The sequence below is a fragment of the Hypomesus nipponensis genome, chromosome 25, assembly GCF_054491055.1.
Source record: "Hypomesus nipponensis isolate SF chromosome 25, ASM5449105v1, whole genome shotgun sequence".
NCBI classification, from domain to species: Eukaryota; Metazoa; Chordata; class Actinopteri; order Osmeriformes; family Osmeridae; genus Hypomesus; species Hypomesus nipponensis.
In genome coordinates, this window is record NC_140385.1 from 6,014,227 (window position 1) to 6,041,256 (window position 27,030).

At 50.0% G+C, this 27,030-nt stretch overlaps 4 protein-coding genes across 7 annotated transcripts; 3 read left to right on the forward strand and 1 right to left on the reverse strand.

Annotated features, from left to right (window-relative positions):
• Positions 1-499: 499 nt before the first annotated feature.
• ugt5g1 (UDP glucuronosyltransferase 5 family, polypeptide G1) lies at positions 500-3,776 on the forward strand. Its single transcript, XM_084691554.1, has 2 exons — positions 500-597; positions 2,070-3,776. Exons 1-2 carry the CDS (start codon positions 581-583, stop codon positions 3,697-3,699), a joined length of 1,647 nt encoding a protein of 548 aa, XP_084547680.1. The 5' UTR covers positions 500-580; the 3' UTR covers positions 3,700-3,776.
• Positions 3,777-4,944: 1,168 nt separating this feature from the next.
• LOC146222054 (G-protein coupled receptor 4) lies at positions 4,945-7,490 on the forward strand. The gene is made up of 2 exons (XM_084691556.1): positions 4,945-6,138; positions 6,293-7,490. The coding sequence occupies exons 1-2, from the start codon at positions 5,555-5,557 to the stop codon at positions 6,684-6,686; spliced, it is 978 nt and encodes a 325-aa protein (XP_084547682.1). The 5' UTR covers positions 4,945-5,554; the 3' UTR covers positions 6,687-7,490.
• Positions 7,440-9,080, reverse strand: LOC146222055 (prostaglandin D2 receptor 2-like). Its single transcript, XM_084691555.1, has one exon. The coding sequence runs from the start codon at positions 9,004-9,006 to the stop codon at positions 7,897-7,899; it is 1,110 nt and encodes a 369-aa protein (XP_084547681.1). The 5' UTR covers positions 9,007-9,080; the 3' UTR covers positions 7,440-7,896.
• A 2,985-nt stretch (positions 9,081-12,065) lies between these two features.
• On the forward strand, positions 12,066-26,726 carry fxr2 (FMR1 autosomal homolog 2). Of its 4 annotated transcripts, none has more exons than XM_084691550.1 (17): positions 12,066-12,774; positions 15,766-15,818; positions 16,860-16,953; positions 17,593-17,679; positions 18,938-19,086; positions 19,401-19,494; positions 19,590-19,706; positions 19,918-20,088; positions 20,245-20,323; positions 20,732-20,892; positions 21,368-21,454; positions 22,452-22,671; positions 22,762-22,941; positions 23,211-23,414; positions 23,664-23,771; positions 23,936-24,024; positions 24,112-26,726. In XM_084691550.1, the coding sequence occupies exons 1-17, from the start codon at positions 12,724-12,726 to the stop codon at positions 24,220-24,222; spliced, it is 2,055 nt and encodes a 684-aa protein (XP_084547676.1). In that variant the 5' UTR covers positions 12,066-12,723; the 3' UTR covers positions 24,223-26,726. The 4 variants fall into 4 exon arrangements, with proteins under 4 accessions (XP_084547676.1, XP_084547678.1, XP_084547677.1 ...); XM_084691552.1 differs by having other exon boundaries at positions 20,732-20,841; XM_084691551.1 differs by having other exon boundaries at positions 17,593-17,664.
• Positions 26,727-27,030: the final 304 nt, after the last annotated feature.

Here is a 27,030-nt window from a genome sequence, read left to right on the forward strand (position 1 = left end):
TTCGTTTGCACAGCCCTCTCAGTCTGCAGACTGCATGCCTCGACGAATGTTCCTGGACAAACAACATCAAATTAAAGGGTTTTATTTGTACTCGTTATTATGATTCACTGACATGTTAGATGGCTGATGATGTCTGTGGATGGGAAGCCTTGCCACAAGAAAAGAAATGTAATGGGAAACAAGGACAACTTACACTTTAGAACAGTGGAAATACAGTCGGGTTGATTCCAAAAACATAATGTGTTGTTCTCTCCATATTGTTAAAACCATGCCAGATATCTACAGCTGCCATCTAGATTTAGCTTATTAGAACCCTCTCCTGGGTCAGTGTTCTGAAGTTCCACCTTGGGAGAACAATGTGTTCTGTGTCTTGCACTGAAACAGCTCGAGTGTTCCAAAATGTGTCCCCAAAAAACAGGGATTAAGGTCAGATGGACAACAAAACCGTTCTCCACCAACAGCCCAGAACGTCCTCCTCTATCCAACCAGTGTGCAGCACGCCACCTTCCACACCAGGTCTTCCAGTATCTTCCGCAAGGAAACAGCCCAGCCATACACACATACAGGGACTGACTGCCCTATGTGCAACTGGTCACAGTGAGTTGGTTGTGTGGAGTTGATTGTTTTTTTGTTACTGCCTTTTCCGAACGATGTGTTGTTCACAATCCCGTCTGCTGTGGCTGGGGGGGACTGGGGACAGGGCAGAGCAGTGAAAGAGGCTCAACCCGCAGAATATGTCGAGATTTCGCTGTTGTCGGAGAAATGCACAGCGTGAGTGATGGGCAGGAGAAGCTGGTCAATGCTCCCGGTTCAGGGTCAGTCCTGTGCTGAAGCTGTGAGAGCCATGTGCTCCTTGTGCTACATGACATCGATGCTGCTGTCGAGTGTTATGGAAAATGATAAATGGACGGCATTTATATATTTATAGCGCTTTTCTCTTAGCGGCACTCAAGGCGCTGTGCAATGTTTGCCTCTCATTCACCCATTCATACTCACACTCACACATACAGACGGCAGCGAGCTGCCATGCAAGGTGCCGGCCTGCCCATCGGGAGAAACTTGGGGTTCAGAGTCTGGCTCAAGGATACTTTGTTACATAGCCTGGGAGGAGTCGGGGATCGAACCGCCAACCCTGCGATGAACAGACAACCCTCTCTACCCCCAGCCGCCCCAGTAAGTGTTGTAAAATGAGTGTTGTTAAACAGCGTACGGCAAACCTCCCAGGTCAAGTCGACCCTGTGTAACTCGTCACCTGTGACAGAAGGCCACCATGGCAACGTGGTGCTGGTCAGGTCCTGCTCCACTGACCGGGGCTGTCAGGGGATCCAGCCTGCTGAGATCAATGACAGGAGGGCCTCACCTCGATGGCTGCTCACAAGACGTTCTGTGTGAGAGAAGACAACAGGAAGTTAAAGAGACTTCTTGTATCTGCCCAGCATCTACCACATCCTGTCTGGTTGACAAATTGCTCACTTGGCCTTGGCGTCAAATTATTAGTCAGTCACGCCCTGCAGGCTTACAATTTGCAAAGACATCGCGTGGTAACCTCGATGTTCTGTTTAAGGATTCAGACATTTCAATAGCAGCCCACACTGCTGAATGTGTTGACTGAAAAGTCATGTTCCTTTTTGGTGAGAAGCCATAATAGAGTGAATCTACAACAACGCCCCATGATTACAGTGCATATACCATGGGATCAGTTTCCAAAAACAAGTTGGATGTCCAAAAATGAGGCCCTCCCTTCCTACATAACAGCCCTGATCCCCTGTTTTTGGAGTTTATGGTTTGTGATTGCGTAATCCCCCAGATACCTGGCCATGTGCCAGATGCATAGGCTGAAATGGTGAGATTGGGAGTTTTGTACGGCAGATTAAGGACAATGAGTCCACACACAAAACTCAATGTCCATTTAATGTTATCTCGTCCCCCCTCAAACGTTCCGCATGCTAACTTAAAAAATGCATACAGAAAATCAAACAATTGATATTGTATGCTTTTCAAAATATATGCAGTATCAGTGAGAGAAAGTACATTTTGTCTGATTGGTATTTTTCTTGTTTATTCCCCAGAAAAAAAAACATGGCCGCACGTCGAGCAGCGCTGTCCAAAGTCCATCTCTTCCTCCTCTGGCTCCTCCTCCTGGGCGTGGGTTGCCATGGCGGCAGGGTGCTGGTGGTCCCGGAAGACGGCAGTCACTGGGTCAACATGGAGGTGATCCTGCGAGAGCTCCACTCCAGGGGTCACAACCTCACCGTGGTGCGTTCCGCCAAGAGCTGGTACATCCCCCAGAACTCCCCTCTCTACGGTTCCGTCACGATCGCCCCTCAAGACGCAGACGAGAGCGGGGGCGGCGGGCACGTCGGGCCCGATTTCTACGCCGTCTTGATGCGGCGCTCGCTGGACCTGCGCCGGATGACCCCCGTGCGGCGCTTCCTGGAGCAGCAGAGGGACGTGGCGGCCATGTTGGTCATGTTCCACGGCACGGCGCTGCGGATGATCTCCGCCATCTTGCAGGACTCCCTCCTGACCTCCAGACTCAGGGCGTCAGAGTTCGACCTGGTGCTGACCGACCCCGCCTTCCCTTCGGGCGTGCTGCTGGCCCACTACCTGGGCTTGCCCATGGTCTACAACGTCCGCTGGCTCAACGCGGGAGAGGCCCACATGGCCGTGGCCCCCACCCCCCCGTCCTACGTCCCCATGTACAACTCCCTGTTCTCCGACAGGATGGACTTCCTGCAGAGGACGGAGAACGCGCTCCGCCATGTGGCCAGCCTGCTCCAAGAGCGCCTGGTCATCCTTCCCCTGTACGCCCGCCTGCTCCGACAACACTTCCCCCCCGGGGCCGACCTGCTTTCCATGCAGCGCTCGGCCGACGTCTGGCTGATGAGGGTGGACTTTGTCTTGGAGTTCCCGCGGCCCACCATGCCCAACGTGGTGTACGTGGGGGGGTTTCAGTGTGGCCGGCCGCAGCCTCTCACTGCGGAGCTGGAGGGCTTCGTGCAGGGCTCCGGCGAGGCCGGTGTGGTGGTCATGTCTCTGGGCACACTCGTGTCGGCTCTGCCCATGGAGATAACGGAGGCCATTGCCACGGCCTTCTCCCAGCTTCCCCAGAGGGTGGTGTGGAGGTACCTGGGCCCGAGGCCCACTTCTCTGGGCAACAACACACTGCTCCTGGACTGGCTCCCCCAAAACGACCTCCTCGGACACCCCAAAACCCAGGTCTTTGTGGCCCATGGAGGCACCAACGGCCTGTATGAGGCCATCTACCACGGGGTGCCTATCCTAGGCCTGCCCCTCCTCTTTGACCAGTTTGACAACCTGCTGCGCCTGCAGGTGCGGGGGGCGGCGAGGGTGCTGGAGGCCGCCAGCCTGACCTCCGACGACTTCCTGGTGGCCCTCAGAGACGTGCTGGAGAACCCCTCCTACCGCCACAGCATGCAGAGGCTCTCCCGCCTGCACCGCGACATGCCCGTGTCCCCGCTCGCCAGCGCCACCTTCTGGATTGAGTATGTGATGAGGAACAAGGGAGCGGCCCACCTCCGCTCACAGGCCTCCAGCCTGGCCTGGTTCTCTTACCACAGCCTGGATGTGGCAGTGCTGTTCCTGGCCCTTGGCGGGGCCTCCCTCTGGGCAGCCCTCTCAGTCTGCAGACTGCTCTGCTGCTACAAATGCTCCAGGAACAAGACCAAGCTGGATTGATGAGATATTTTGATCTAGCGATAGGATGTATGTTCGTTTTAGTTTAGATCATGTGTACACTTGAATTCCTGTCTACATATAACATAAATAGTTTGAGTGAAATATAATAGTTTGATTTTATTTTTCCATGTATTTTATAATGAGTATAAAATGTAACAAACAGTAATTAAAATATTCAATTCAATGTAAACATTTGGTTTCCATTAAAATGTTATCCTTCCAAAAACAAAACCTTTATAGTTCCACACCTAAATCCTCATCAGTCATCTGGTGACATTTCAAAGAAAAGAAACGAGATGAGAACGATTAGACCCTTCTCTCTCTGAAATCATGTGGTAAAAATACAACCCGGCATCATTGTCTTAACACACCTAATCTCTCCAAACAATCTGAATGTGCTGAGACTTTTTTTCCTGTGCTTGAATGCTTGAATGCTTGAAAGTTCACTGAGGGTAGCCTACTCGGTGTTTACATACGGTAAACTACACCTACATATAGCACTGCAAAATCTGCTATGAGTGTACATTTCTTCTTTAAAGTTGATAAACACTCATACATTTCTGAGAATGTCTGAGTGATACGTAATTGGCTTTTTTTTGTTTGAGTGATCTCAGAATTGTCTCTTCCTGCATTGTACACACACACACACACACACACTGCTAAACCAATCATGATCACTGTGGTGTGTGTTATCTCTGGCCTGCACAAGGATACGCACACACACATTCTCTCTCACACACACAAACACCCATGCAGCAAAGTACACCCACACACATTTGTTTCTGTTAATGGAAAATGCCAAAGCTAGATTTGTTACTGATACAATTTTGCCACAACATCTACACATGATTATGACATAATTCAGACTTGAATAAACATACGCAGATCACGTGCATATCATCCAATGTTTGCTATAAACAAGCAGCGAACGGAAGTCAACGTTTAAAATTGACACGTTGTTGAGATGCTCCAGTGAAATACAAGCTACAAGTTTCTAGTTCTCCTTTCCAGTTCTCTTCACCAAATATCTTTCTCAGTCATCTAGTCCTATGCTCATACACTGTTGAGATCAAAACAAAAAAGTGAGGTAAAGGGAGGTAGTGCAGTGTTTTTGTTCTGGAAAAGAAAGGCGTTCTCCTGCGCCAGGATGTTGCCTTTAAAGTTGAAAAAGTGGGTTTCCTGCAGAGGAAATAGTTACGAAATAGACAAGGCCGAGTGAAGGAGCCATGTACCCTTCATTGCGAACACTGTGCACAGGTCACCCAGACGTGGATGGAGCGGAGCTGTCTGGAAGGACCAACATTGTTTTCATGGAAGTTGAGTATGGAGGTTGAAGACTTTTAAAACACCATCTTCTGTGCTTCGTTGTTTTTTGGGTTTTGTACTTTGAGTGAATCTGACATTTTGTGACGTGCACCTGTTGACCTTCTCGGTCATGGAACGTCGTCTTCGGAATTATGTTTGAGCTCTCGGTTATCTTTGAGGGTCATGTAGCAGACAGGGACACGTTGCTGACATGTAGTTGTTAGATCTCAAGCAGGAGAGCATTCTTACACCTGTGTGGAACTCATCTTGACCCAGAGGTAAACCGATTAAACTGGAGTCTTCACATGTTCATCAAACAGTGGATACACCTGTGGACTAATCTCATTTGGGATATATCTATCTAATAGATAGACCTATTCCATTGTTTTTCCCTGGAGGAGCCATTGCATTTCATAGTAAACAATTGGATGGGCTCAACAGCAAAACCGCCTGTTATCTCTTTCAACAAAGAAATATTTAGCTACAGTACCCTGCTACTCCTTGTGTTTTCTCCGCAGTTTTTCAGGGTTTCCCCCCTGCGTTAGAGACAATGTCCCACAACGACACCTGCAACCTCCCCCTGGACACTGATACTGATGGTCTCACCTACATCTACAGCTTTGCATTTTCACTGGGTCTGCCGTCCAACTTGCTCTCTCTCTGGGGGCTGTACCAACTGGGCCGCTCTGGCGGGGGTGGCTGCCAGCTGGTCTACATCCTCAACCTCTTGCTCTCCGACCTCCTCCAGCTGCTCACCCTGCCTCTCTGGATCCTCTACCTGCAGGGGGGCCACAGCTGGCCCTACGGCCAGCCCGCCTGCGAGTTTGTGGGCTACATATTCTACGTGAACGTGTACGCCAGCGTGGTTTTCCTGTGCCTCATCGCACTCGACCGCTGCCTTGCCATTGTCCATCCCCTGAGCAGTCGTGGCGTGCGGACGGTGAGGGTAGCGGCCATGTCGGGGGTGGTGGTCTGGACACTGACCTTCCTGTTCTGTCTGATTGGACTCCTGAACACAGTGTTTGATGCCAACAGAAAGCTGTGTCTGGAGCAGTACCCTATCAGGCCCAGGTACTTCCACTTCAAGATCGCCACCGTGGTTCTCGGGTTCCTTCTGCCTTGTGGAATACTGGGGTGAGTGAGTAGGCAAGGTTTTCAAAGCAATTCGATACATGTTTAATACAGCCATGCTGTTTCTATTTCCATATATGAATGTTGCCAGATAATCATATTGCATCTTTAAAAACTGATTCATAACATTTCTTTCACCGCTTCCCGTCCCTTGCAGCTACACCTCCGCCCGCATCCGTGTGACCCTACAACGCTCGCCCTCCGTCTCTGACCACGAACGCAACAAGATCGTGGGCATCCTCATCCTCATCACCATTAACTTCATTGTGATATTTGGACCATACCACCTTGTAGGGGGATACAGGTTTGTGTCTCTGCTCCTGACCGAAAAACCCTGCCAACTGGAACGGTCCATTTTCCTGACTTATCGGCTGTGCTATGGCCTGACCAGCCTCAATACCCTTCTAGACCCCCTGTTCTACATCTTCCTGTGCCACGATGCCCGACTAGAGCTACGCAGGTCTCTGCCCTGCCCGGGACGTCGGCACAGAGCGTCCAAGGAGGTGCCTCTCAGCACCAGAGGTCACCATGACCAGAGCATCAGCGTTTAGGATAAACAGACCCGAGGGAACTAGATTTACTGTGCTGGCCTTGTTCCCTGGTCTTTGAGAGAATGAGTCTGGCCATTGTGTTTGCTGTTCTCTGTGGATGCATTCAGCTGCTCTCAAAGGGGGGAGGGGGGGGGGGGGGACCTCAGTTCGAGGAACTGACTCACTTTTCCAGCTTGAATGAGGAACAATGGGTTTTGAGAAATAAACGCAGCAATTATGCCACCCCATGGGAGAAATGTTGCTGGCTGGGATTTGCCTTGGCTGTCTTAGGGGGAGAATATTCTGAATGTGAACATACATGATACAACTTGTTCTGCAGCCAGAAGACTTTTGAACATTGATGGAGATCAAACACAATATATGAACACTCTACAGTTATATCCTGTGGCACCCTTGCAAAGATGTACAGCAGTCATGAAGCTGATTCTTGTGAAGGGAAGGATTACGTACATGTATAATATGTTGTTTTGTCAAGTTTTATTTTTCATTTAATGATTTGCATTAGCTTTGACATTTTAAAGCATATAAAGCATTTTACAACAAAAATAAATGTATTGATACATATTGCATTATACGTTTCCATCATCTTCACAGTTTTGTAACTTCCGTCATTCAAAGAAATGCAGAGTACACGATCCCCTGCTGTCCAAAATACATTTTTCAGTTCACTTTTTTGCTGATATGAAAAACATTTGTGGTTAGTTTCATTCCAAGAAAGAAAAATGCTGATGTTTATCTCACTCAATTTTAACAGTCACAGCTGCTAAGGTCATGACAATCAAATAAACACAATTCTAAATACAATTTGCATGCAATTGCATTGTTGCGCCTGTTTTTCAGTTTAAATTGATGCCAAAAGCAACCAATTCCCCCAATATCTAAAAACTGGTACAAAGTACAAAAAAGAGGTAACATAGCATTGTTTATAACACTAATTCAAATGAAAAAATCCAACAATGACCTGGTCATGAAGGTATTTCTTGGACAAGGCTTTTCTCACATGGCTGTATGGCCTTAAACTTCACAAAGTTTCAGTCCATCTCAGCACACTGCCTTCTCCACAGGACCACATTCTCCTCAGAACCTCCTGCTCCTCAGAACCTCCTGCTCCTCAGAACCACCTTCTCCTCAGAACCACCTGCTCCTCAGAACCACCTTCTCCTCAGAACCACCTTCTCCTCTCCTCTTCCTCAGCAGGATGGTTGTTTCTCTATTGATCCTCCTCGCTTCCTCCATTGACCTCTTTCTGGTCAGGGGGAGGGGTGATGGTGCTCTTCTGTCTCATCAGTATCTCTGAGGTGCTAATGGAGGACCGCATAGTGCTGCGTCGCCGTGACAACTCCCCTATGTCCTCAGCCAGAACGTTCTCCAGAACCGCGCTGAAGGACTCGCGGATTTTGCTGCACAGGTTGGGGCAGCTGAACACGTAGAGGATGGGATTGAGCACGGCGTTGAGGAAAGAAAAGCTGGCGGCATAGGGCAGGGTGGTGGCCGTGGCGATGTGTATACGTGATCCGCGGGACGCCACTGCTTCCAGGATGCTGAGGATGTGATACGGTGCCCAGCAGGCCACAAAGCTCACCACCACTGCCACGACCAGGCGCACAAATCTGAAGGGGCACCTGTGGCCTCTCTGTTTCACTCTGTAGTGCACCATCACATAGCTGCTGATAATGCACAACAGGGGAAGTAGGAAAGATACGATGAATTTAACCACAGCTAGGGCCTCGTGCCGCTCCCAGCATAACCTTGGAAGGTCAACTTCCCCCTTTGGTAGAAATTTGGCATAATTATAGTAACACAAGACTTGGCCAGAGTTCCGTTTAATAGTATCACGGAAGAGATAGAAGGGGATGGTGCAGATGATAGACAGGGCCCAGATAAGTCCACACACTCTGCTAACCAGCTTGATATCCCTGTGGTTTTGGGCCCAGATTGGCTTCATCACCACCAGACAGCGGTCGAGGGAAATGGCCGCCAGCAGCAGACCACTAGCAAACATGTTGAGGAAGAAGATGGAGGAATGTATTTGGCAGAAGGTTGTGCCCAGGATCCAGCTATCACCCTGGGCCATGAAGAAGGTGAAGAAAGGCAGGGAGGCGGTGGCCAGGAAATCGGAGGCTGCCAGGTTGAGGATCCAAACGCTGATGACTGTGCGGCGCACACGCAGGCCGATCACTCCCAGGATCAGCACGTTCTCCAGGATGCCCAGGGTGGAGATCAGGCCGTGGAGGGACACTATGGCTGGACCTTTTGTATTGTTGGAGGTGGAGTTCACCATATACTGGATCATAGGGCAATACACGTTGGAGGTGGACATTTTGGGAAGGTTGCTGAAACTTTGCTGCTGATTTTCTGACACAGTCCGGTCTTGGAATGAATCTGAGTCTGCAAAGACTGGAGAGATCCCGAGAAACTATTAAAGACATATTCATACATTTACTTGTGGCCTGTTTTCATTAAACATGCACTGAGGGACTTCATTTTTTATCACAAGGCAAATGTTATCCTAATCTATTTTCATAACAAGCAGGCCTTGCATTCTTTTATTAAGTACAAATCTGAGAGACATTGGGTGTAAGGCACCATGGTACCAGCTAACGGGCTTGCTGTGATAATTACAACTTGTGTGATAAGTGTCACAAACTGTCATGATTTAGCCTACTGTATTTAATGTAGGAAGTGTTCCCTCTCAAAATAGGCTCTCTGCCAAACAAGTATAGCCTACACTTGAAGTAGAATGGTCTGAGATGATCATCAGTGGCTATAATTAAATAAAACGTTTCTCATGATCTTCTCAGACCAACACGGAAAGGTAATATCATGCAGCCAAACATTTTATTAGAACTTGTCATGTTGATAGCATTGGTTGAATACGTTTTGTCTCAGAGGGGGACTGGCGTGATGAGTCCGGTCTTAAATGAATAATAGCCTCCTATCAGCGGCCTAGGCATTAAAACATTCCTGTGCTACGGTAAGCCAAGGTCATAAAATAGACATTAATTTCCCACTATATCCTGAACATTTAGGCTACGCAATGGAAACCCTTGCGATTAACATGATTGCTCTATAAATAAACTGGTTATTTGTTGACTGATTGATGACCTTTATTCGAATTGTGGTTTTTGAAATAATTTAAAATCGCTGATAAATTGGATATGTTTCGAAGGAAGAACACTACGCTCTAATGCGCCGCTCCTCCTCCAGACATCTCCTCCAGGATCATTTTCGACACATAGGCTACTCGAGGCACATTTTGCAGAATCCATGCAAACGCACATAGGTGGCATGAAAAATATATAATAATCGAAGCGTGACTAATTTGAATGCTGCAATAGACAAAAAAAAGGCAGAAGTATTTTGCTAATGGGTTTATTTCTGTTTAAATGCAAGCCAGCCATTGCCTACAAATGTTATAACATTTATAGGTAGGCAATGGCTGGCTTACATCAGGGCCTATATCTCTTGTGGCTTGGTTTCCGTGCGACAATCAATTCTAGTTAATAGATCCCTGCTGTGTCATCAGTAACGGAACTATGATTCAAAGTCATAGCCTACTACACACCCAATGACCACTATAACCTGGTTTTAAACATAGGTTATATGAATACATAGCATAAATTAAGCCTAGTTTAAATATAAAATGTAAGTTTTACAGTTTTACATTAACCTATAAATTATCACAAATATAAATTAATAATAATAAAAAAAAATACCTGGGTCTTTTCAACTGTAATAAATGCCTGCAGTATTCGTGGGTTGTAGCCTATCGATTCACCTCTTGACAGTGGCGCAAGTGAAGATCATAACTGTCGCCACAGACAACATGGGCACCAACTTGCCAACAGAGAAGCGTTCATGAACCCCGATGAAATACTGATGAGGAAATGTCAAGGTTGTACAACCCATGTGTCCTACAGCTCAATTTACATGAAAGGAAGTTTCATAAACCACACTTCTAACCCCAAATAGTAGGGTGCTGGTTTTGCAAAGTGTGACATTACAGACTAAAAACTACTTATGAAGCTAGAATTCTAAAATTCAACATAGGTCTAGAAGTTTTGTCTAGACAGTGCGACGGGAAGTGGCTTATAATATCAATTTAACATATGAAAGGTGTAACTATTGGTTGCAGCGGACTTATAAAATCAAATAAATGTCATAACACGTTAGACCAACATTGTTTGTACTGCAGGATTTTGCCTGACATCAAATGCATCTTAAACTTACTCCTCAGGGTTCGTATGCAGACTAGGCAAACCCCCGTATCATGTTGTTACATGCTCTTATTGATTACGTTTCCATATATGAACACCCGTTTCACTAGAGAGGTTCTGCTCAGATAATAAAATGTATGCATTACATTTACACATGCAAAAGTATCGGCTAAAGAATACTGCATAGCATACACAAAATAAGCAGAAGTGTGATTTAAACAGAGATGTAGGCCTATCTGGAGGACCTATAGGCTACTAAGCCTACGCCTGCGTTGAGTGTTTTATATATCTATATTTTTGCATTTTTTGCATTTTTGAGCAGCGGTGTAACTCTTTTTCCAAACATACATCCACGTTCAGCCCCCTAGCGTGCAGCTTTAAAAAAGAACAAATATAAAAAAAAAGGCAAGGATGAACTATCAATACACTGAACCGCTAAACGCTGTCACCTGCTGGAGAAAGAAGGATAAGCCATCAACTTAATGCAATTGCAGTGGACAAAAAAATCTAAATACATTTTTTTTAACAAAATGCTGAACACATATTGTGCTATATTTTGGACAAATGAAGAGCTAAGAAAAGTTGCTTATGTCGGTCCATATTCGTGAGAGTGCCTCTGTGCTGTCACTTCCAGACCAATGTTTGCTCTCTTTAAGACTGCTGCTTAACTATCACTCACACTGAGATCAGGCAGCCCCTGTTTGTGAAGCGTATGCATGGTTGGTTGATAATCACGAGATGTAATGAAAAAAAAAAACAGGCTTAAAGAACAGACCAATTTATATGACATAATATAGGTTGCATAGGCCTAAGTAAGTAAAAAAAAAAAAGGAAAAAAAAAAGGAATAATGATAACGTGTGTCTCTGTGAAGTTCTGATTGTTATCAGTTACACACTGGACTTGGCATTCTAAAAGATGGTAATTCATGATCTGAATTGAGTCCCTTAATTTGGGCAACAACTTAACTGACAGACAGTATCACCAATATATGTGGATCTATCCCTGGACAATACATGGACCAGCCTTTAATTACCTAACCAATAAAGGAAAACATTGGTTGACAGACAAGTGTATTAACCAATGATATGGCTGATATAGGCCTTTGGGTGGGTTTTGTTGAGTGAGGGGTGGGGTTTTCGAGGTCATTCAGTCCCATTCTCATTCACTCCGTCGGCGTGCGTTTGTGGGGACGGGCAGTTGGAGTTAAGGAGTTGCCGGGCAATAGTGCACCACAAACGTTTGTTCGGGAGGGGGACTTCGCAGCAAATTACAACACAAAAAAGAAAAAAGGATCCCCGGCGACGACTTTCTTCTAATACTACATCGCGACGTCTTTATTAGCTTACTCTAGAATACCTGCACGGAATCAATGTGGTCTTAGCTGGCTAATAAGCGAGATAGGTTAGCCGGCTATTTGCTAACGACATCCTCCCTCCTCGTCATAGCATCATAACGTTAGCTTGCTAGCTTACTAGCGTGAAATTTGCTCTTGAGGCGACATCAACTTGACAGCCCCGTGTTGCTCCTAAGCGCAGTACCTTGTTTGAGCGAGAAATCAAGCTAGTGAGGCTAATTAAGTAGCCAGCCAACGTTTTGAAGTAGACTGCTGGGGGTCGGATCTTCGTTTCAACGTTAACCGTTGGTATCAACATCCAACTCCCACACCTTCACCATTGCCCCTCTCCCACCACCCGAAACACTGGAAATCCACAAGCGGCCGGAGAGCGGCGACGGGCCAGCGAAGCTGGGGGTGGTACCGGACGCACACGGAGTCTTAGCGGCTTCAGATAAGCATAGTCGTGGGGATCTACCGACGACTATGGACGGGCTGGCGGTGGAAGTTCGCGGCTCGAATGGGGCCTTTTACAAGGTAAACATTTAGACAAGCAAATCCTAATGCAAGGATAAATTGGTCGGCAAGTGTTGGACAAACTGGTGGAAGGACAAACTGTTTTGTTCTATAGCTAGCAAGATAGCCAACTAAGCTAGGCCAGTCAGTTAGCTAGCTAACGACGTAAGCTAGGTAGCTAACCAGAATTTCTAGAGTCGCATCATTTTAGGAGGCCTGGCTAGACAAATGATAACGCCGTATGGATAGCGTAGCTTCTTGTTAGCACATCAGACTTGGACAAAGCTCACATATGTTTATTCAAAACAGTTCATTAGTTGTGTGTAACAAGCTTGCTTATTGCACTGTTTGATATCTTCTTGGGCGAGTTAACTTGATAGTTTGTAACTGGATGACTGTCTCCGGACACTCCTTGGACTGGGTTGGATACTTTAATATTAGCCTGGGAGCTAGCTAGCAACACACATTGATTTTCGTTAAGTTTACTATCTAGCTAGCTAAAGTATGTACAAGGAGAAGGCAAGAAAAGGATAAGGATATTGCCGAGCACTTAAACAAAACAATTATGTACACAATGTGTCAGTACCTTAAGACAGCCCTTAAACGTTATGCCAGGCTCTAGAAAAGTAGTTGCTGAAAAATGTGCCTAGCAGTTTTTCTCCAGAAATGGGTAGCTACCTATTCAGCCTTTTTTCCCTATTGCTCTCTTGCTCGAATGCCATGTCTATCAAAACTGCCTGTTTACTTAAATGCCCATTCAAATGGTATTGGGACCCATCTTTGTTGTACACTATTGTTCCCCAGCAATGCATTAGAAAAAATCTACTACACAACCCATTCGATCATGCTATTTGATCGCTCATTTTCCCTTCCAGTCATAGCCCAGTTCCATGAGCTAGTTGCTGCGTATCCGATTTTGGTGGAACAGCCTATCCAGCATGTTGCCTCTTGTGCTTAAGTCATATGGCCCTAATGACACATCAAATGGCTCAGCTGCACCCAGCCCGGGGCTGAGGGCCCAAAGCAGGTGTGACAGGAACAGTTGCTGCTAATCTGAACCCCAAACACTCAACACTGCCCACTGTCCTTCTCCTCGTCCAGTCCCCTTACCCCTCTCCTTCCTTCCCATCCCCTCAACTTTTCCTGCTTTTTAACATTTTTGTCTTTTACTGATTTAATTGTTGTCTCGTCTCCTGTGTCACCTCTCTTCTTCTTTTCTCTCTATCCCTCTCTCCTTGTTCTCTCTCCCTGTCCTCCATCTTGCTGCTGGCTCCCCTCGTGGGGCAGAGCGCGGCGTCGAGACTCTCTGGCCTATATTTACTCCTCATGCTCTGCCTCACCTGTTTCTCAGTTTTACTAGGTGACAGTTGGACTCTCAGGCTGGCGTGAAGAGACATTTTCCACTTCACGCTGTTCATCTACCTCTTCATCTATGCTACCATGTACATCAAAAGATATCAGCCTAACTCAGGCTAACACTGCTGTCTCATGATTTAAAGGGGCTTTCTAGATAGACAATTTAGGTCAGTTGGGTCAGGTTCTATTTAGGATGAACTGTGTGTTTGTGTGTGCGTGCTAAATTGGATATGTTGTACAACGTTTTTGGCCATCTGTTTTAAGAGTCCTAGAAAACAACAAGTGACACTCTTCGAGTGCTCTTGCATCTGGCAGCTTCTGCGTGCGGCCCGTCTGCGTCCGCGTGACGCCGCTCGGGTTCCCCCGGGGATGGGCCTTCAGTCCCAGGGCACTCCTGAACCCCGTCATGCCCACTCCAGAGCTCCGTCTCCAGCCACAAAGGAGAGGGACATGTGGGCCAGCACATGGGCGAGGATCATCAAATCACCACGAGGCCACAGGAGACTTCCCGGTCACCCACCCCAACAGGTCCTATGACCACACAGTCACTCCAAATAAGGGGGGCTTGCCTGACCTTTGATCCCAGAGTACTTCCTGAACGTGACGCCTGCCCCCTCGTCCTTTGAGAGGTCGACTGTTTGATAACTGATATTTTGCGCTCATCGTTTCTTAGCCCTAAATTGAGCATGGTACGTTTGTGCTTTTACCTCACTGGCTAATAAATAACCGGCAGGGCCAGAGTTCCAGAACACCAGTAGAGCTGTTACAAGTCAGACTTTTTGAGGGTGTCTGAAAGAGCTACGATCTGAGGGGCCTGGGTTGGGACTCGTGTTCAAGGAGCTGTCCAGCTTTCACACTCATCACTCATGCTCCTGAAACCTTAGCCAACACTCTGGGGCATGGACGCCCCCCTTCCAGCAGGTGAAATGTGAAATCCTTCTCCCCAACGCCCCATGCCTGGCTCTCCCTCTTGGGAGCCCCCCCTTGGTCCTATATAAGGTAGTGTCACCGAGGCAACCCCCTCCCCATGTAAAAGGCACCGGGCACGAGGACAGATTTGTGGAGGGCAGTGATGGACGAGCAACAGATATAGATCTATTTTTCCTCTCTCTCTTTTTCACTTGGCAGTTGATCATGGATAGTGTCATGTCCTCCCTATAGATGGGATGGGATCTGATGTCCCACCGGTAGTCACATGCTGCCTGGGTTACGAACCAAAGGGCGGTACGCAAGTTTGTAGAATGTGTACACGTCGATTTGCATCCTACGCGTGCGCGCACACACACACTGCTCTCATACTCTTCATCGAATCACACCCAGATGACGCACTACTAACTCACATTTTATTGAACACGCTAGCGTGTACGCGTGTGTGCGCGTGTGTGTGTGTGTGTGTGTGTGTGTGTGTGTGTGGTCGTGCGAAGCTCACTTTTCTCCCCCTCGCAGCTCCCAGTCAGAGAGAGGTGTCAGGCTGACATGCTAGACGAGCCCTCCCCCTCAGAAAGCCCCTCCGCTGGTCTGGTGTCTGTGTGTGAGCCCCAACTCCCAACTGGGTTCATCACACAGTCGCTTGGCTGGGCCGCCTGATGTTTCATGGGGGATTAAAAGGACCGGGCGTGAACCTTAATGTTTGGTTGTTTTTCTGTGTTTTTTCAGGGCTTCATCAAGGACGTCCATGAAGATTCCCTCACAATAGTATTTGAAAACAAGTAGGTTGTATTCCCTTTTCACAATCACTGTCGTCTACCCCAAAAACTACCCGAGTTGTTTATTTACCGGCCACTCCCCCCCGCCCCCCCTACTCTTAAGCACATGTGCTAGGACTTGCAGCTGTCCACCAAAAGAAACCCTCCCTGGTCTCTACCACCCCTCTCTTCCCCTCTTCCTCTCCATATACTTTCTCTTCTTCTCCTGTCCCCTACCAGCCCCCTCTCCTCTGTCCCCAGCCCCCTCTCCTCTGTCCCCAGCCTCCTCTCCTCTGTCCCCAGCCTCCTCTCCTCCTCTGTCCCCACCCTCCTCTCCTCTGTCCCCAGCCCCCTCTCCTCTGTCCCCAGCCCCCTCTCCTCTGTCCCCAGCCTCCTCTCCTCTGTCCCCAGCCCCCTCTCTTCTGTCCCCAGCCCCCTCTCCTCTGTCCCCAGCCTCCTCTCCTCTGTCCCCAGCCTCCTCTCCTCTGTCCCCAGCCTCCTCTCCTCTGTCCCCAGCCTCCTCTCCTCTGTCCCCAGCCTCCTCTCCTCTGTCCCCAGCCCCCTCTCCTCTGTCCCCAGCCTCCTCTCCTCTTATCACCTCGCCTGTCGGATCAGGGGGTCTGTCCCTAAAAATAGTCCCCGGTGGTATGCAGGCATGAGGGGGTAGGACAGTGGCCCCTGCTATGCCTGGGCTGCACCCCCCCCCCCTCTTTCCCACAGAGGTAGTTATGGAGTCTCTGGTTGTGCTGTATCGTATCAAACACGTTGTTGTATGATGAGGCCTGCTTTGCCCCAATGCTTGGTTATGGTAGTGTACATCCCCATTAGCAACACATTAGTAGGCCTCTATAGAACGTCAAGTGGTGTTGGTGTGTGAGCAGTGTCCACAGTTGTTGGGTGAATGTGGGTGGGGAGGAGATGTATCTGACAGCCTGTTGACTGGGAGCTGACTGACCGGTGTGTTGGTTTGTGTTTTCCTCTCTCTTTTACATCCCCCCCTCTCACTCTTACTCACTCTGTGTGTGTCTTTCTCTTTGTCTCTCTCTCTCTGTCTCTCCCCTATAGCTGGCAGCCAGAGAGACAGCTGCCTTTCAGTGACGTTCGTCTACCTCCTCCAGCAGACTACCACAAGGACATCGGCGAGGGAGAGGAGGTGGAGGTAGGAAGGACCCCCCCCCCACCACCACCACCATGAGCTCCACCCACCTGTCGGACTGACACATTCATAAACACACGCATACTCCCATTTGTAGTTGGAGATTACCCACAAGCCCCTGTTCTGCCGGAGATTACCCAGCGTGTTGCGCACCTCCCAGACACCTCACTTCCACCGAGAGAGGGAGCGACAGATTACCAGCCGTCCCAATTTAGGCACATGATTAGAACTGATTCCCATCCTTCACTAGAGCCCAGTATCAGGCCTAGATCGCAGTGTACGCCACAGCATCACCCTCCAGTCACCCCCTCCCCCCCCCCCACAACCTGGTCCACTCTCCCAGGCTGCAGACCCCTGATGGGGGTGGGGGGGGGGACCAAGAAGGGACAGTGTGAGACATGGACGATGGCTGGGAGACATGGACGATGGCCAAGCAGCCTCGACAGTCCAGGGGTGGTCGTCTTCTTCTTTGTTCTCCTGTGTCTGGTTTTCACTTCCTGTCCCATCTGTCCTCCTGTCTTTGGTTGCCCCCGGTATCCATGTCCACAACCCTGACAGGATGCGTCTTTCTCTCTCAGCGTGGCAGCCCTATCCACCCCACTAAGCAGTCCCCCCTCTCCCCCTCCCCTCCTCCTCCTCCAGGTGTACTCTCGGGCCAATGAGCAGGAGCCGTGTGGCTGGTGGCTGGCCCGGGTCCGAATGATGAAGGGAGAGGTGAGTCAGGGACTGGTGAGTCAGGGGCCGGGATCACGCCGGGGGCCGGCATGGGGGCCACTCACTTAGAGGGGAGGGGTGTGTGTGTGTGTGATGGTGGGGGGGGGGGTTCACCACCAAGAGAAATTGTGAAAATGAGATGCGAAATCTCATTGAAAATGAGAAATGATGTCTTAAGAGAACCCCATATTAGCTAGGATTTTTTTTTCCTTCCCAAAAGGTTTTTAAATATTGAATTCATCCATATGTCATGAGATTCATTTGGTGGCTTCCAATGAGTTATTTCTTCCCTGAGAAATTTGTGATGGAATTTATTTCTTTATTTGCACCTACCCTCACTCACACGGTCACACACAGTTTCACTCACACAGAAACACACACTCACTAGTCAAAGAAACACACACACTCACACAGAAACACACACTCACAGAAACACACACTCACCAGTCACAGAAACACTCACTCACTCACACAGAAACACACACTCACTAGTCACAGAAACACACACCCTCCCTGTCCCCTGTAGGATCAACCTGAGTCAGAGGTTGTAACGTATGTTAGGTAGCACATGGTGGGATGAGCAACACTGTAACATGAAACACTGTGTGTGAGAGAGAGAGAGAGAGAGAGAGAGAGGCCATGTTAAAGACTGGGTCAGTGGGGTGGTAGGTGGTGATAGCAGCAGGTTCTCTCTTCTGCTGGAGCTGATTTTGGATCAGTGATAAGAGCCTGCTGGAATGTTGGGTGTTAACCAATGGCTTTCAATTCTGGAGCATGGTGTGTGTGTGTGTGTTCAAACCCTCCTACTTCTCTCTCTCTTTCTGAGGGGAAAGGAGAATTGCCTCATCTATCAAACGAATGAAACGTTTTTTAAATGAATTATTAAGCAAGGTGTCATTTAGTGATAAACTTTGGGTCCCTCCCCATGAATCTCCTGTGTGGCAGGTGGATGGATGTCCCTGCGTGTGGAAGGAGTGCAGCATTTCAGTCTCCTTTAACTTGCCTGCTGTTCCCCTTGTTTGAACTAAACTACCGAAGCAGTTGCCGTCTAGGAGAACATTTATTTCAACACCTTTTCCATGCACTAGAGTTTTTATGGTTTCCCCTAAATAGTGAATCATAATAATAAAACGATCTTAAAACATGTATTCAAATATATGGAATACAAAATAGAACTGGGTGTTTAAACCCAGTAATAGACGGAGCAGGTGTCTTATAGTGAGTCTTGTTCCTCCTCTCTGAGAGTGCCTGTCTCTGGTCTCCCCCCCCCCAGTTCTACGTGATCGAGTACGCCGCGTGCGACGCCACATACAACGAGATCGTCACGTCGGAGCGCATCCGGCCCGTCAACCCCAACAGCCCCTCCTCCCGGACCTCCTTCCACAAAGTCCCCATCGCCATCCCCGAGGACCTCCAAGACATGTGAGCGCCCCCTCCCTCCCTCTAGCTCCTCGCTCTGGCACCGTGCACCGCCGTGGAGCTGGGCCTAATGGAACCCTATTGGCCTGTGAGGTTTCTCCCAAGTGGCACCTTGTTAAAAGGGTTTTTAAGGGCAGTGCAGAGTCAAAAGTAGTTAGAAGGCTGTCTTTCTGTCAAGCTTTATGCGATGTCAGCGTTCCTCAGCAGCCAAAGCCTGTGGTTGTTGTTGTTTGCTGTTGTGAGGAAGCCCTCAAAACAACAAGCCCTGACCCCTGACCCCTCCCCCCCCCATCCTGGGAAATGTGTGTCGCCAACAGCTGCGCCAACGACAACATCCACAAAGAGTTCAGGAAAGCCATCGGAGCCAACTGCATCTTCTACAGCGCTGATTCCCACGAGCTCATCGTGCTGGTCAGTATGCGGTCACCGGCACGGCCTCACCCCCCGGTCAGGCTTTCCATGCTGCTTGTCTCACCCCCCCCCCGCCCCCCGTCTGCTCTATCCAGTCGACGAACGAGACCAGCGTCAAGCGTGCCGCCCTCCTGAGCGACATGCACTTCCGGAGCATCCGCACCAAGCTCATGCTCATGTCCCGCAACGAGGAGGCTACCAAGCACCTGGAGGTAGACACACACACACACACACACACACACTGTTCAGCCCACACGTGTAGCCCTTCTCATGTCCACTCTCCTCAAGTCTGTTGCTGTCGTAGGTAGATCTTGGAGTGGCTAATACAATTACCCTGCTAGCTTCAATGACACTCACACACACTCAGACACGCACAAGTCTTGATAACGTCTTGGTAACCTCTCCGCGCCCTCTCTCTCCCAGACCAGTAAGCAGCTGGCGTCGGCCTACCAGGAGGAGGTGCGCGTGCGGGAGGACCTGATGGGGCTGGCCATCGGCTCACACGGCGCCAACATCCAGCAGGCACGCAAGGTGTCCGGCGTCACTGCCATCGAGCTGGAGGAGGAGAGCTGTACCTTCAGAATCTACGGAGAGGTGTGTGTGTGTAGGGAATTTTGGTAGTGTGTATGTGTGTGAGTGATTCTGCGAGTTAGAGAAATACACCAACCATCAACCTCCTCGTCAACATTGCGTTTTCTGGTCATCATTCCTGACTGGACCAATGGGGGGGGGGGTTGTCTTGTTCTCCAGACCCCAGAAGCAGTGAAGCAGGCCAGGGTCTACCTGGAGTTCAAAGAAGACTTCTTCCAGGTCCCCAGGAACCTCGTAGGTGAGTACAGCCCCTCACTTCCTGTCTGTCTGGGAAACGCTAGTGTTCCTGCCTGCACAGAGACAGTTGGATGGGCCTCTCCCCGCTGCCTCAACACTCCCCCTAAGTTGGAGGCAGGCGACACCACGGCAGCTTGGTCTTAAATCACCTGCAGCCCCTCACGTTTTCTGGATGTCTCTCTCATTCACCCCCTCTTTCCCCCTCTCTCCCCCCCCCCCACTGATCTCTCTCTCCCCTCATCTTTCTTTCTCCCCGGATCTCTCTCTCCCTCATACACCCTAATCTCTCTCTGCTTCTCCCCTGATCTCTCTCTCTGCTTCTCCCCTGATCTGTCTCTGCCTCTGCCCCGATCTCTCTCCCTCATACCCCCTGATGTCTCTCCCTCTCCCTGATCCGTCTGTCCCTCAGGCAAGGTCATCGGCAAGAACGGCAAGGTCATCCAGGAGATTGTGGACAAGTCTGGCGTGGTGCGGGTGCGCATCGAAGGGGACAACGACAAAAAGCTTCCCCGGGAGGAGGTAGGCAGGCAGGGGGCAGGCAGAGACCACACTGCCGCTGGCAACAAAGAGGTGAATGGAGCGCTCGGCCGCTCAAACACCCCCTCCCCTCCCTCCCTCCCCTCCTCCACCTCCTCACAAATCTTACCCCTGCTACCAGGGTGTACACATGTCCTGCGGTGTCCCATTCTGCTGCCTGGCTTTCAGCCGCCTCTGTGTGTCCAGACCCCTCCAGGGCCCCGCTCCAGGGCCACTGGGACCTGCCTCTCTCCAGGGCAGGCGCCGGGGCGGCAGTGGCCCTGTGCGGCTGTCTGGTTGTTTTCAGTGTGTTTTCGAGGCAGTCCTCTGTTGGCAGACATGTTCAGTGTCGCGGCATGCCAGTGCTTTTCTATGGATGTGTGCTTTCCTGTGTACCATTTCCATGTCTGGTTTGTCATCTCTTTCAACTGAAATTGTTTTCGAGTTCCCCGTCCATTAAAATGGCCTTATCCTATGGTACCTTATGTGGATTGGTACCTTAATGAACAGTCCCTCTCCTCCTCCGCAGGGCATGGTCCCCTTTGTGTTTGTGGGAACCAAGGAGAACATCAGCAATGCCCAGGCCCTCCTGGAGTACCACGTGGCCTACCTACAGGTGAGCCCACACTGGCCCTCACACACACACACACACTCCTCACACAATCCCTCCAACACTGGCTCACTGAGTCTCTCTTGGTACCCATGTCTGGGTTAGTGGTCCACATCACCAAAGGTGTGTGTTAAAGGGGGCCTCTTGTCATTGCTGTGGCCTGGAGTTAAATGAATGGTGGAACGGCTCTTGTTCAGAGAGAGGCCCTGAACCACTCACGAACCCACGTGAGTCAACCTTCCTCTATAGACTGTCCCGGTCACAAGAGGGTAGTAGACAGAGTCATGTGGGGGCGTTCCCGTGGGTGAGTGGCCAGACTGGTCACCTAGCTCCTCCCTCTCTCAGCCCCCCCCCCCCCACACTACATGTGGAAAAGTTGCTGAGAGCACCTCATTTTGCCCTTACCCCATGTGCTTTTATAAATAGACCCCTCTCTCTCACTCTCTGTTTAAGCTAGGATATAGGACTGGGAACTAGGGGAGGCTGTGGGTGAGCAGGGGGGCAGGGCAGGAGTGTAGATTACAGGATATCTGGACTCTGGTCCTCCAGAAATAACATACCCCCCACCCCAGTGGAGCCCCTCCCACCAGACTCAGCTGTTGTTGATGAGGGCAGCTGGCACATTCTGAAGTGACATCCTCCTCCACCCCCCACACACACACTACCACCCCCCCCCCCCTGCATGCTGGCAGGGCACTTTGGCCCGGCCGTTAGACGCCCCACAACCCCCCTCCCCCCCCCCCCCCCCCCCCCCCCCCCCCCCCCCCCCCCCCAGGGCTCTTGACTGAAAAAGAAAGACGCTGCCATTCCAGGATAAAAATTTTGGCCCTCGAAAGGGGGATTTGTGTGAGCCACAAAGATTGCCACAGGGTTTGACTAATAAGGGCTTCTTAAAGGGGTACACATCACAAAATGGCATGTCAACAACATACCTCTCCTTCCTCTCTTTCTCTCCTTCCTCTCTTTCTCTCCTTCCTCTCCTTCTCTCCTTCCTCTCCGGCAGGAAGTGGAGCAGCTCCGCCTGGAGCGCCTCCAGATAGACGAGCAGCTGCGTCAGATCGGCGTGGGCTACCGCACCGCGCCCGCTCGCACCGGGGGCCCGGGCGGCGACCGGGAGAAGGGCTACCTGACGGACGAGAGCAGCAACTCCCTCCACACCTCCCGCACCTACGGGGGCCGCGGCCGGGGCCGCAGGCCCTCCAACTCCCAGTATTCTGGATACGGTGAGGAAAGAACTACAGCTCCCATCCTGGGGTCTTTCTTCTGCGGCCTGTTGTCTGACCCTGCGTGCGTCTCTCTCCCGCTCCTCTCAGGTACCAACTCTGAGCTGTCCAACGCTTCAGAGTCTGAAGAGGTGTCGGAGCGCGACCAGCGTCCCCGCGGCGTGGGAGGGGACGACAGGGGCTCCCGCCGCGGTGGCAGGGGGCGGGGCACCAACACAGGGCGTGGCCGAGGGGGCCCCAGCTCTAGGCCTACCAACTCCATCAGCTCAGGTAGAGCTCTCTCTCTGTAGCACTCTGACTCCCTATAGCTCTCTGACTCTCTGTAGTTCTCTGACTCTCTGTAGTTCTCTGACTCTCTGTAGTTCTCTGACTCCCTGTAGCTCTCTGACTCCCTGTAGCACTCTGACTCCGGCACCTTCTTTGTTCAGATCTCACAACTCTGAATACAGGGGTCTAAATGGCATGTATTGTCTCTCTCCCATCTCCCTCACCCTCTCTACCCCCTTCCCTCTCTCCTCCTGTCCCCCCCCTCTCCCCAGTCTTGAAAGATCCCGACAGTAACCCCTTCTCCCTGCTGGAGGGGGAGGGCGAGCTGGCCGGAGACACAGACGCCAGCGAGGGCGGGGTTCCCGGCGACCGCCGGAGACGCTCGCGCCGTCGCCGTAACGACCAGGAGCCCAGCGTGATGGACGCCGCCGCCAACGAGTCGGACGGCCAGGCCGGCCCCAACGAGAACGGACTTGGTAAGAAAGCCGGGTGGCCATTATGGATTTCCTCCTTACCGGCGCTGTCTTGTGTAGTCTTTGGCTTGTAGATGTGTTTTTTTGGCGCACTTCCTTCTTTAAATGTCAGTGGTATTTAAGGTATTCCGGACATATGTTTTTTATTAAAGGCCAAAAGGTGCGTCTGAGTGGTTACATCCATCCACCTTTTGTCTCCCTCACCCCCCATCCCTCTCTCTGTCTCTCTCTCTCTCTTCATCTCTCCACCAGACGAAGAGGGACGCCCGCAACGCCGCAACAGGAGCCGCCGCCGCCGTAACCGCGGCAACCGCCCCGAGGGCGGCTCGGCCAGCCGCGACAGACAGCCAGCTGACAGCGGTGAGCGTCCCGTCTGCCCCATCCTCACTCCCCCCCCTCTGTCCTGTTGCACACACACAGCCTCCTGCGCCCTGCTCAGCCAGAGTCGTCCGTGCCGTCCAAGTGAACGTGTGCTATCCTGAGAGTCCAGAGTGATGGGGTGTGTGTGTGTGTGTGTTCTGCAGTGACCGTGGCAGATTACATCTCCAGGGCGGAGTCCCAGAGCAGACAGAACCTGCCCCAGAAGGACACACCCGCTGCCCCCGAGCCCAAGGTACACACACGTACACACACACACACACGTACACACACATACACACTCCTTCACGCAGCACGTCTGATCGTGTCCTCTCCCTCTCAGGAAAATGGCAGCAGCACCAAGAGGGAGGAGCGCACGCCCGCCAAGCGTTCCCCTAGCAACGGCATGGCCACGCCCAGCGAGACCCTGACTCTGGTCAACGGCGTCTCGTAGAGCGTCTGGACACGCCCCCTAACGACCCACCACCATGTCTAGAGCAAGACTTCATGGCAAACTCTGTCCCTGCTTGCATTAACTTAAAACCTTTAAAACAGGATGAGTGAAAAATACCTGACAAAATACCTGAAATTCATACTTACGAGAGTGGGGGGGAAAGTACAAAAAAATGACAAGCATCTACTTAAAACACACGTTAACGGTGTATGTATCCTATCTATCAGTGCTTAGTGCTAATTAAAAAAATAAAAAAAAAACGTTAAAAGAAGACTAGCTTGCCAAAAAGGAGCTGGTGGATACGACTTGATTTTAAAAGAAATACTGTCACAACGAGAAACAGGACAAGGCTTAATTTCTTTTTCTTTTTTCTTTTCCTGGAACGGTTCGTTCTATTCGATCTGTTTATTTCATTTTCTGTTTTCTTTTTTTTGTTTGTTCACTGGTTTTTGAACTTGAGGTCATCGTCCAGGTCGAACAGACGAATCTCTGAACAGTGTTACAGCCTGTGGAGGAGAGAAAATGCAGCTGATGTAGGAATGAGGGAGCTGGCATTGTCGCGGTGAGGTGCCCAGGAGTCTTCGGGCCCTGAACCTCAGAGTTGAGACAGGCAGACAGGCAGACATACAGACAGACAGGAGGATAGGTGATAATTGATAGACATTGTGCCTTGAATTTGAAAAAAAGAAAAAAGAAAAAAAAAACTTCTGAGTTTTTTTTTTTGTTTTGTTGTTTTTCCGTTTGTTTCACGAGTGAGAAGGGAGAGATGGGCGTTCTGTCTTTTCTTTTTATTCCTAAAGAGAGAACAGACCAGGAGAGGCAGATGGAGGAGAGGACGAGTGGCGAGTAGTTTTAAGGGAGTGACTGGCCAGGAAATGACAAATCTGGTGCCAAACATGAAATTCAAGGCGCTTGTCCTCAGAGTGGATTGGACAGCGTTGGGGAGGTGTGTGTGGTGTGTGTGTGTGTAGGTATTTGTATGTATGTGTGCACAGTTGAGTAGTGAACCTGTAGTGAGAGGAGCAACAGAATTGTGGCTTAGCCCGGAGGTCACAAGGTCACTCCTGATTGGCTACCCCCCCACCACCACCTGTCCCTCTACAGTGATGTCACTCACAGAGCCTTACAGACACAACTGACAGATTGTGAACGTGAATCTGACATATGAATTGTGGGATATGAATGACAGAGTCACAAAGAGATCTTTGCCTGGTGGCTGTTCCTCCAGAACCTCCAGGTTGTGGGGGCTAGAGGTCTCCAGCTTCTAACCTCACTAGCCAGCACCCGGGTGAACCACTGTGGGAGCCGGGCGTGGTGGGGGGGGGGGGGGGGATTGAACCTGACCGGGGGAGGGTGTCGTCTTAGAGGAGACCAGACTGTGGGTGCAGCACAGGACAGGAGAGACACACACACACACACACACAGGAGCGGATGTACACACAGTAGCCAGGAGCCATGAGTACACTGGGCAGACACTTGTGGACAGGGCGGATAGCGCTCACTGGCCTCCAGCATGGTTGCCCCCAGGGGGTCACTGTGTGGTCGACCGGCGGGTTCATGGAGTAGTGAGGAGGAAGGGGAGGGGGACCACGCGCAAGTGGGGTGGGGACGGACAGGGAGCAGGAGAGACTGTTACTGTTGTCTAGGTTACCGCTCTCAACTCTTCTTATTTGTTTTTTTTGTTGTTCTTTCCACACCATAGAAAAATACGAAATAAAAAAAATGGAAGTCAAATCAACCGTGTTGGAAATGAACTTTTTGAACTTCGATTTTGCTTTCCGTCATGTGAGTTTGCAGTCTTTTTGTTTTTTGTTTTTCTAACATGCATGGTTATTTAGCTGTTTTAACCCTGCATGGAAGAGACCAACCTGTCATCTGACACTTTGGATTGTTTGTCTCCCACACCACAACTGCTGCTAACTTAGACCATGAATGTCCCAGGCCCTCCTTAGAGAGCCAGTGTTGTATCTGACTTTCACCACTCACCAAACAGACCACCCATTGAACCCCACTCTGTATTGGGGAGGAAACGGCCAGGCTGATATTTAGCACACAGAAAACCCAAGTAAATGACTCCTGCAGAACCCAGAGTCTCGAGGGGTCAGATTTAGAATCACTTATGAATTGTGCTGCTGCCCCTGTTCTGCTCAAATGTGCTTTTGTTTTTTGTGTGTTTGTCTGGGAGAGCAAGAGATGGTGAGAGTTGGTACCTGTGTTCAGTTGTGCATGCTTGCATGGGAGGGAGAGAGTGCTGGAACACAGTCTCGTGTTTGTGAGTACTTGTCTTACCTGTATCACGTGTGTGTGTGTGTGTGTGTGTGTGTGACGGCACTGTATGCCCCTTAATGTATCTGTATCACTTCTGTTGTATGACGTGCGTGTGTGTGCGTGTGTGTGCGCGCGCGTGTCTAAGAAGGTCTGTTGAAGCACTCCTCACTACTGTCAGGTATATGTCTGGTCTTGTGTACTGATGATGGCAATAAAGGACTTTTCATTGTTTGATACATATTTCTCATCTCATGTCTCTTTGGTTGAACTTGCAGTTTGACATACAACCCATCTGGGTTCAATGAGCAAATTCAGGTTGTACCTGTAGCGGTGCTAAGTCAAACTATTGGCAAACATTGTCATATTTTTGGGATAACTTGTTACGACAACTAACCCCATGTAATGAAATGAATGGGCCAGTTCTTAAGTGTGAAGCAAATGACACATGAATTACCTTCACGGTCGCAGTTGATGGAACTGTGTAGTTGTGAAAGGTCTCGTCTGTGTGTTTGTATGTAGGTTTGTCTGTCTGCTAGTTAT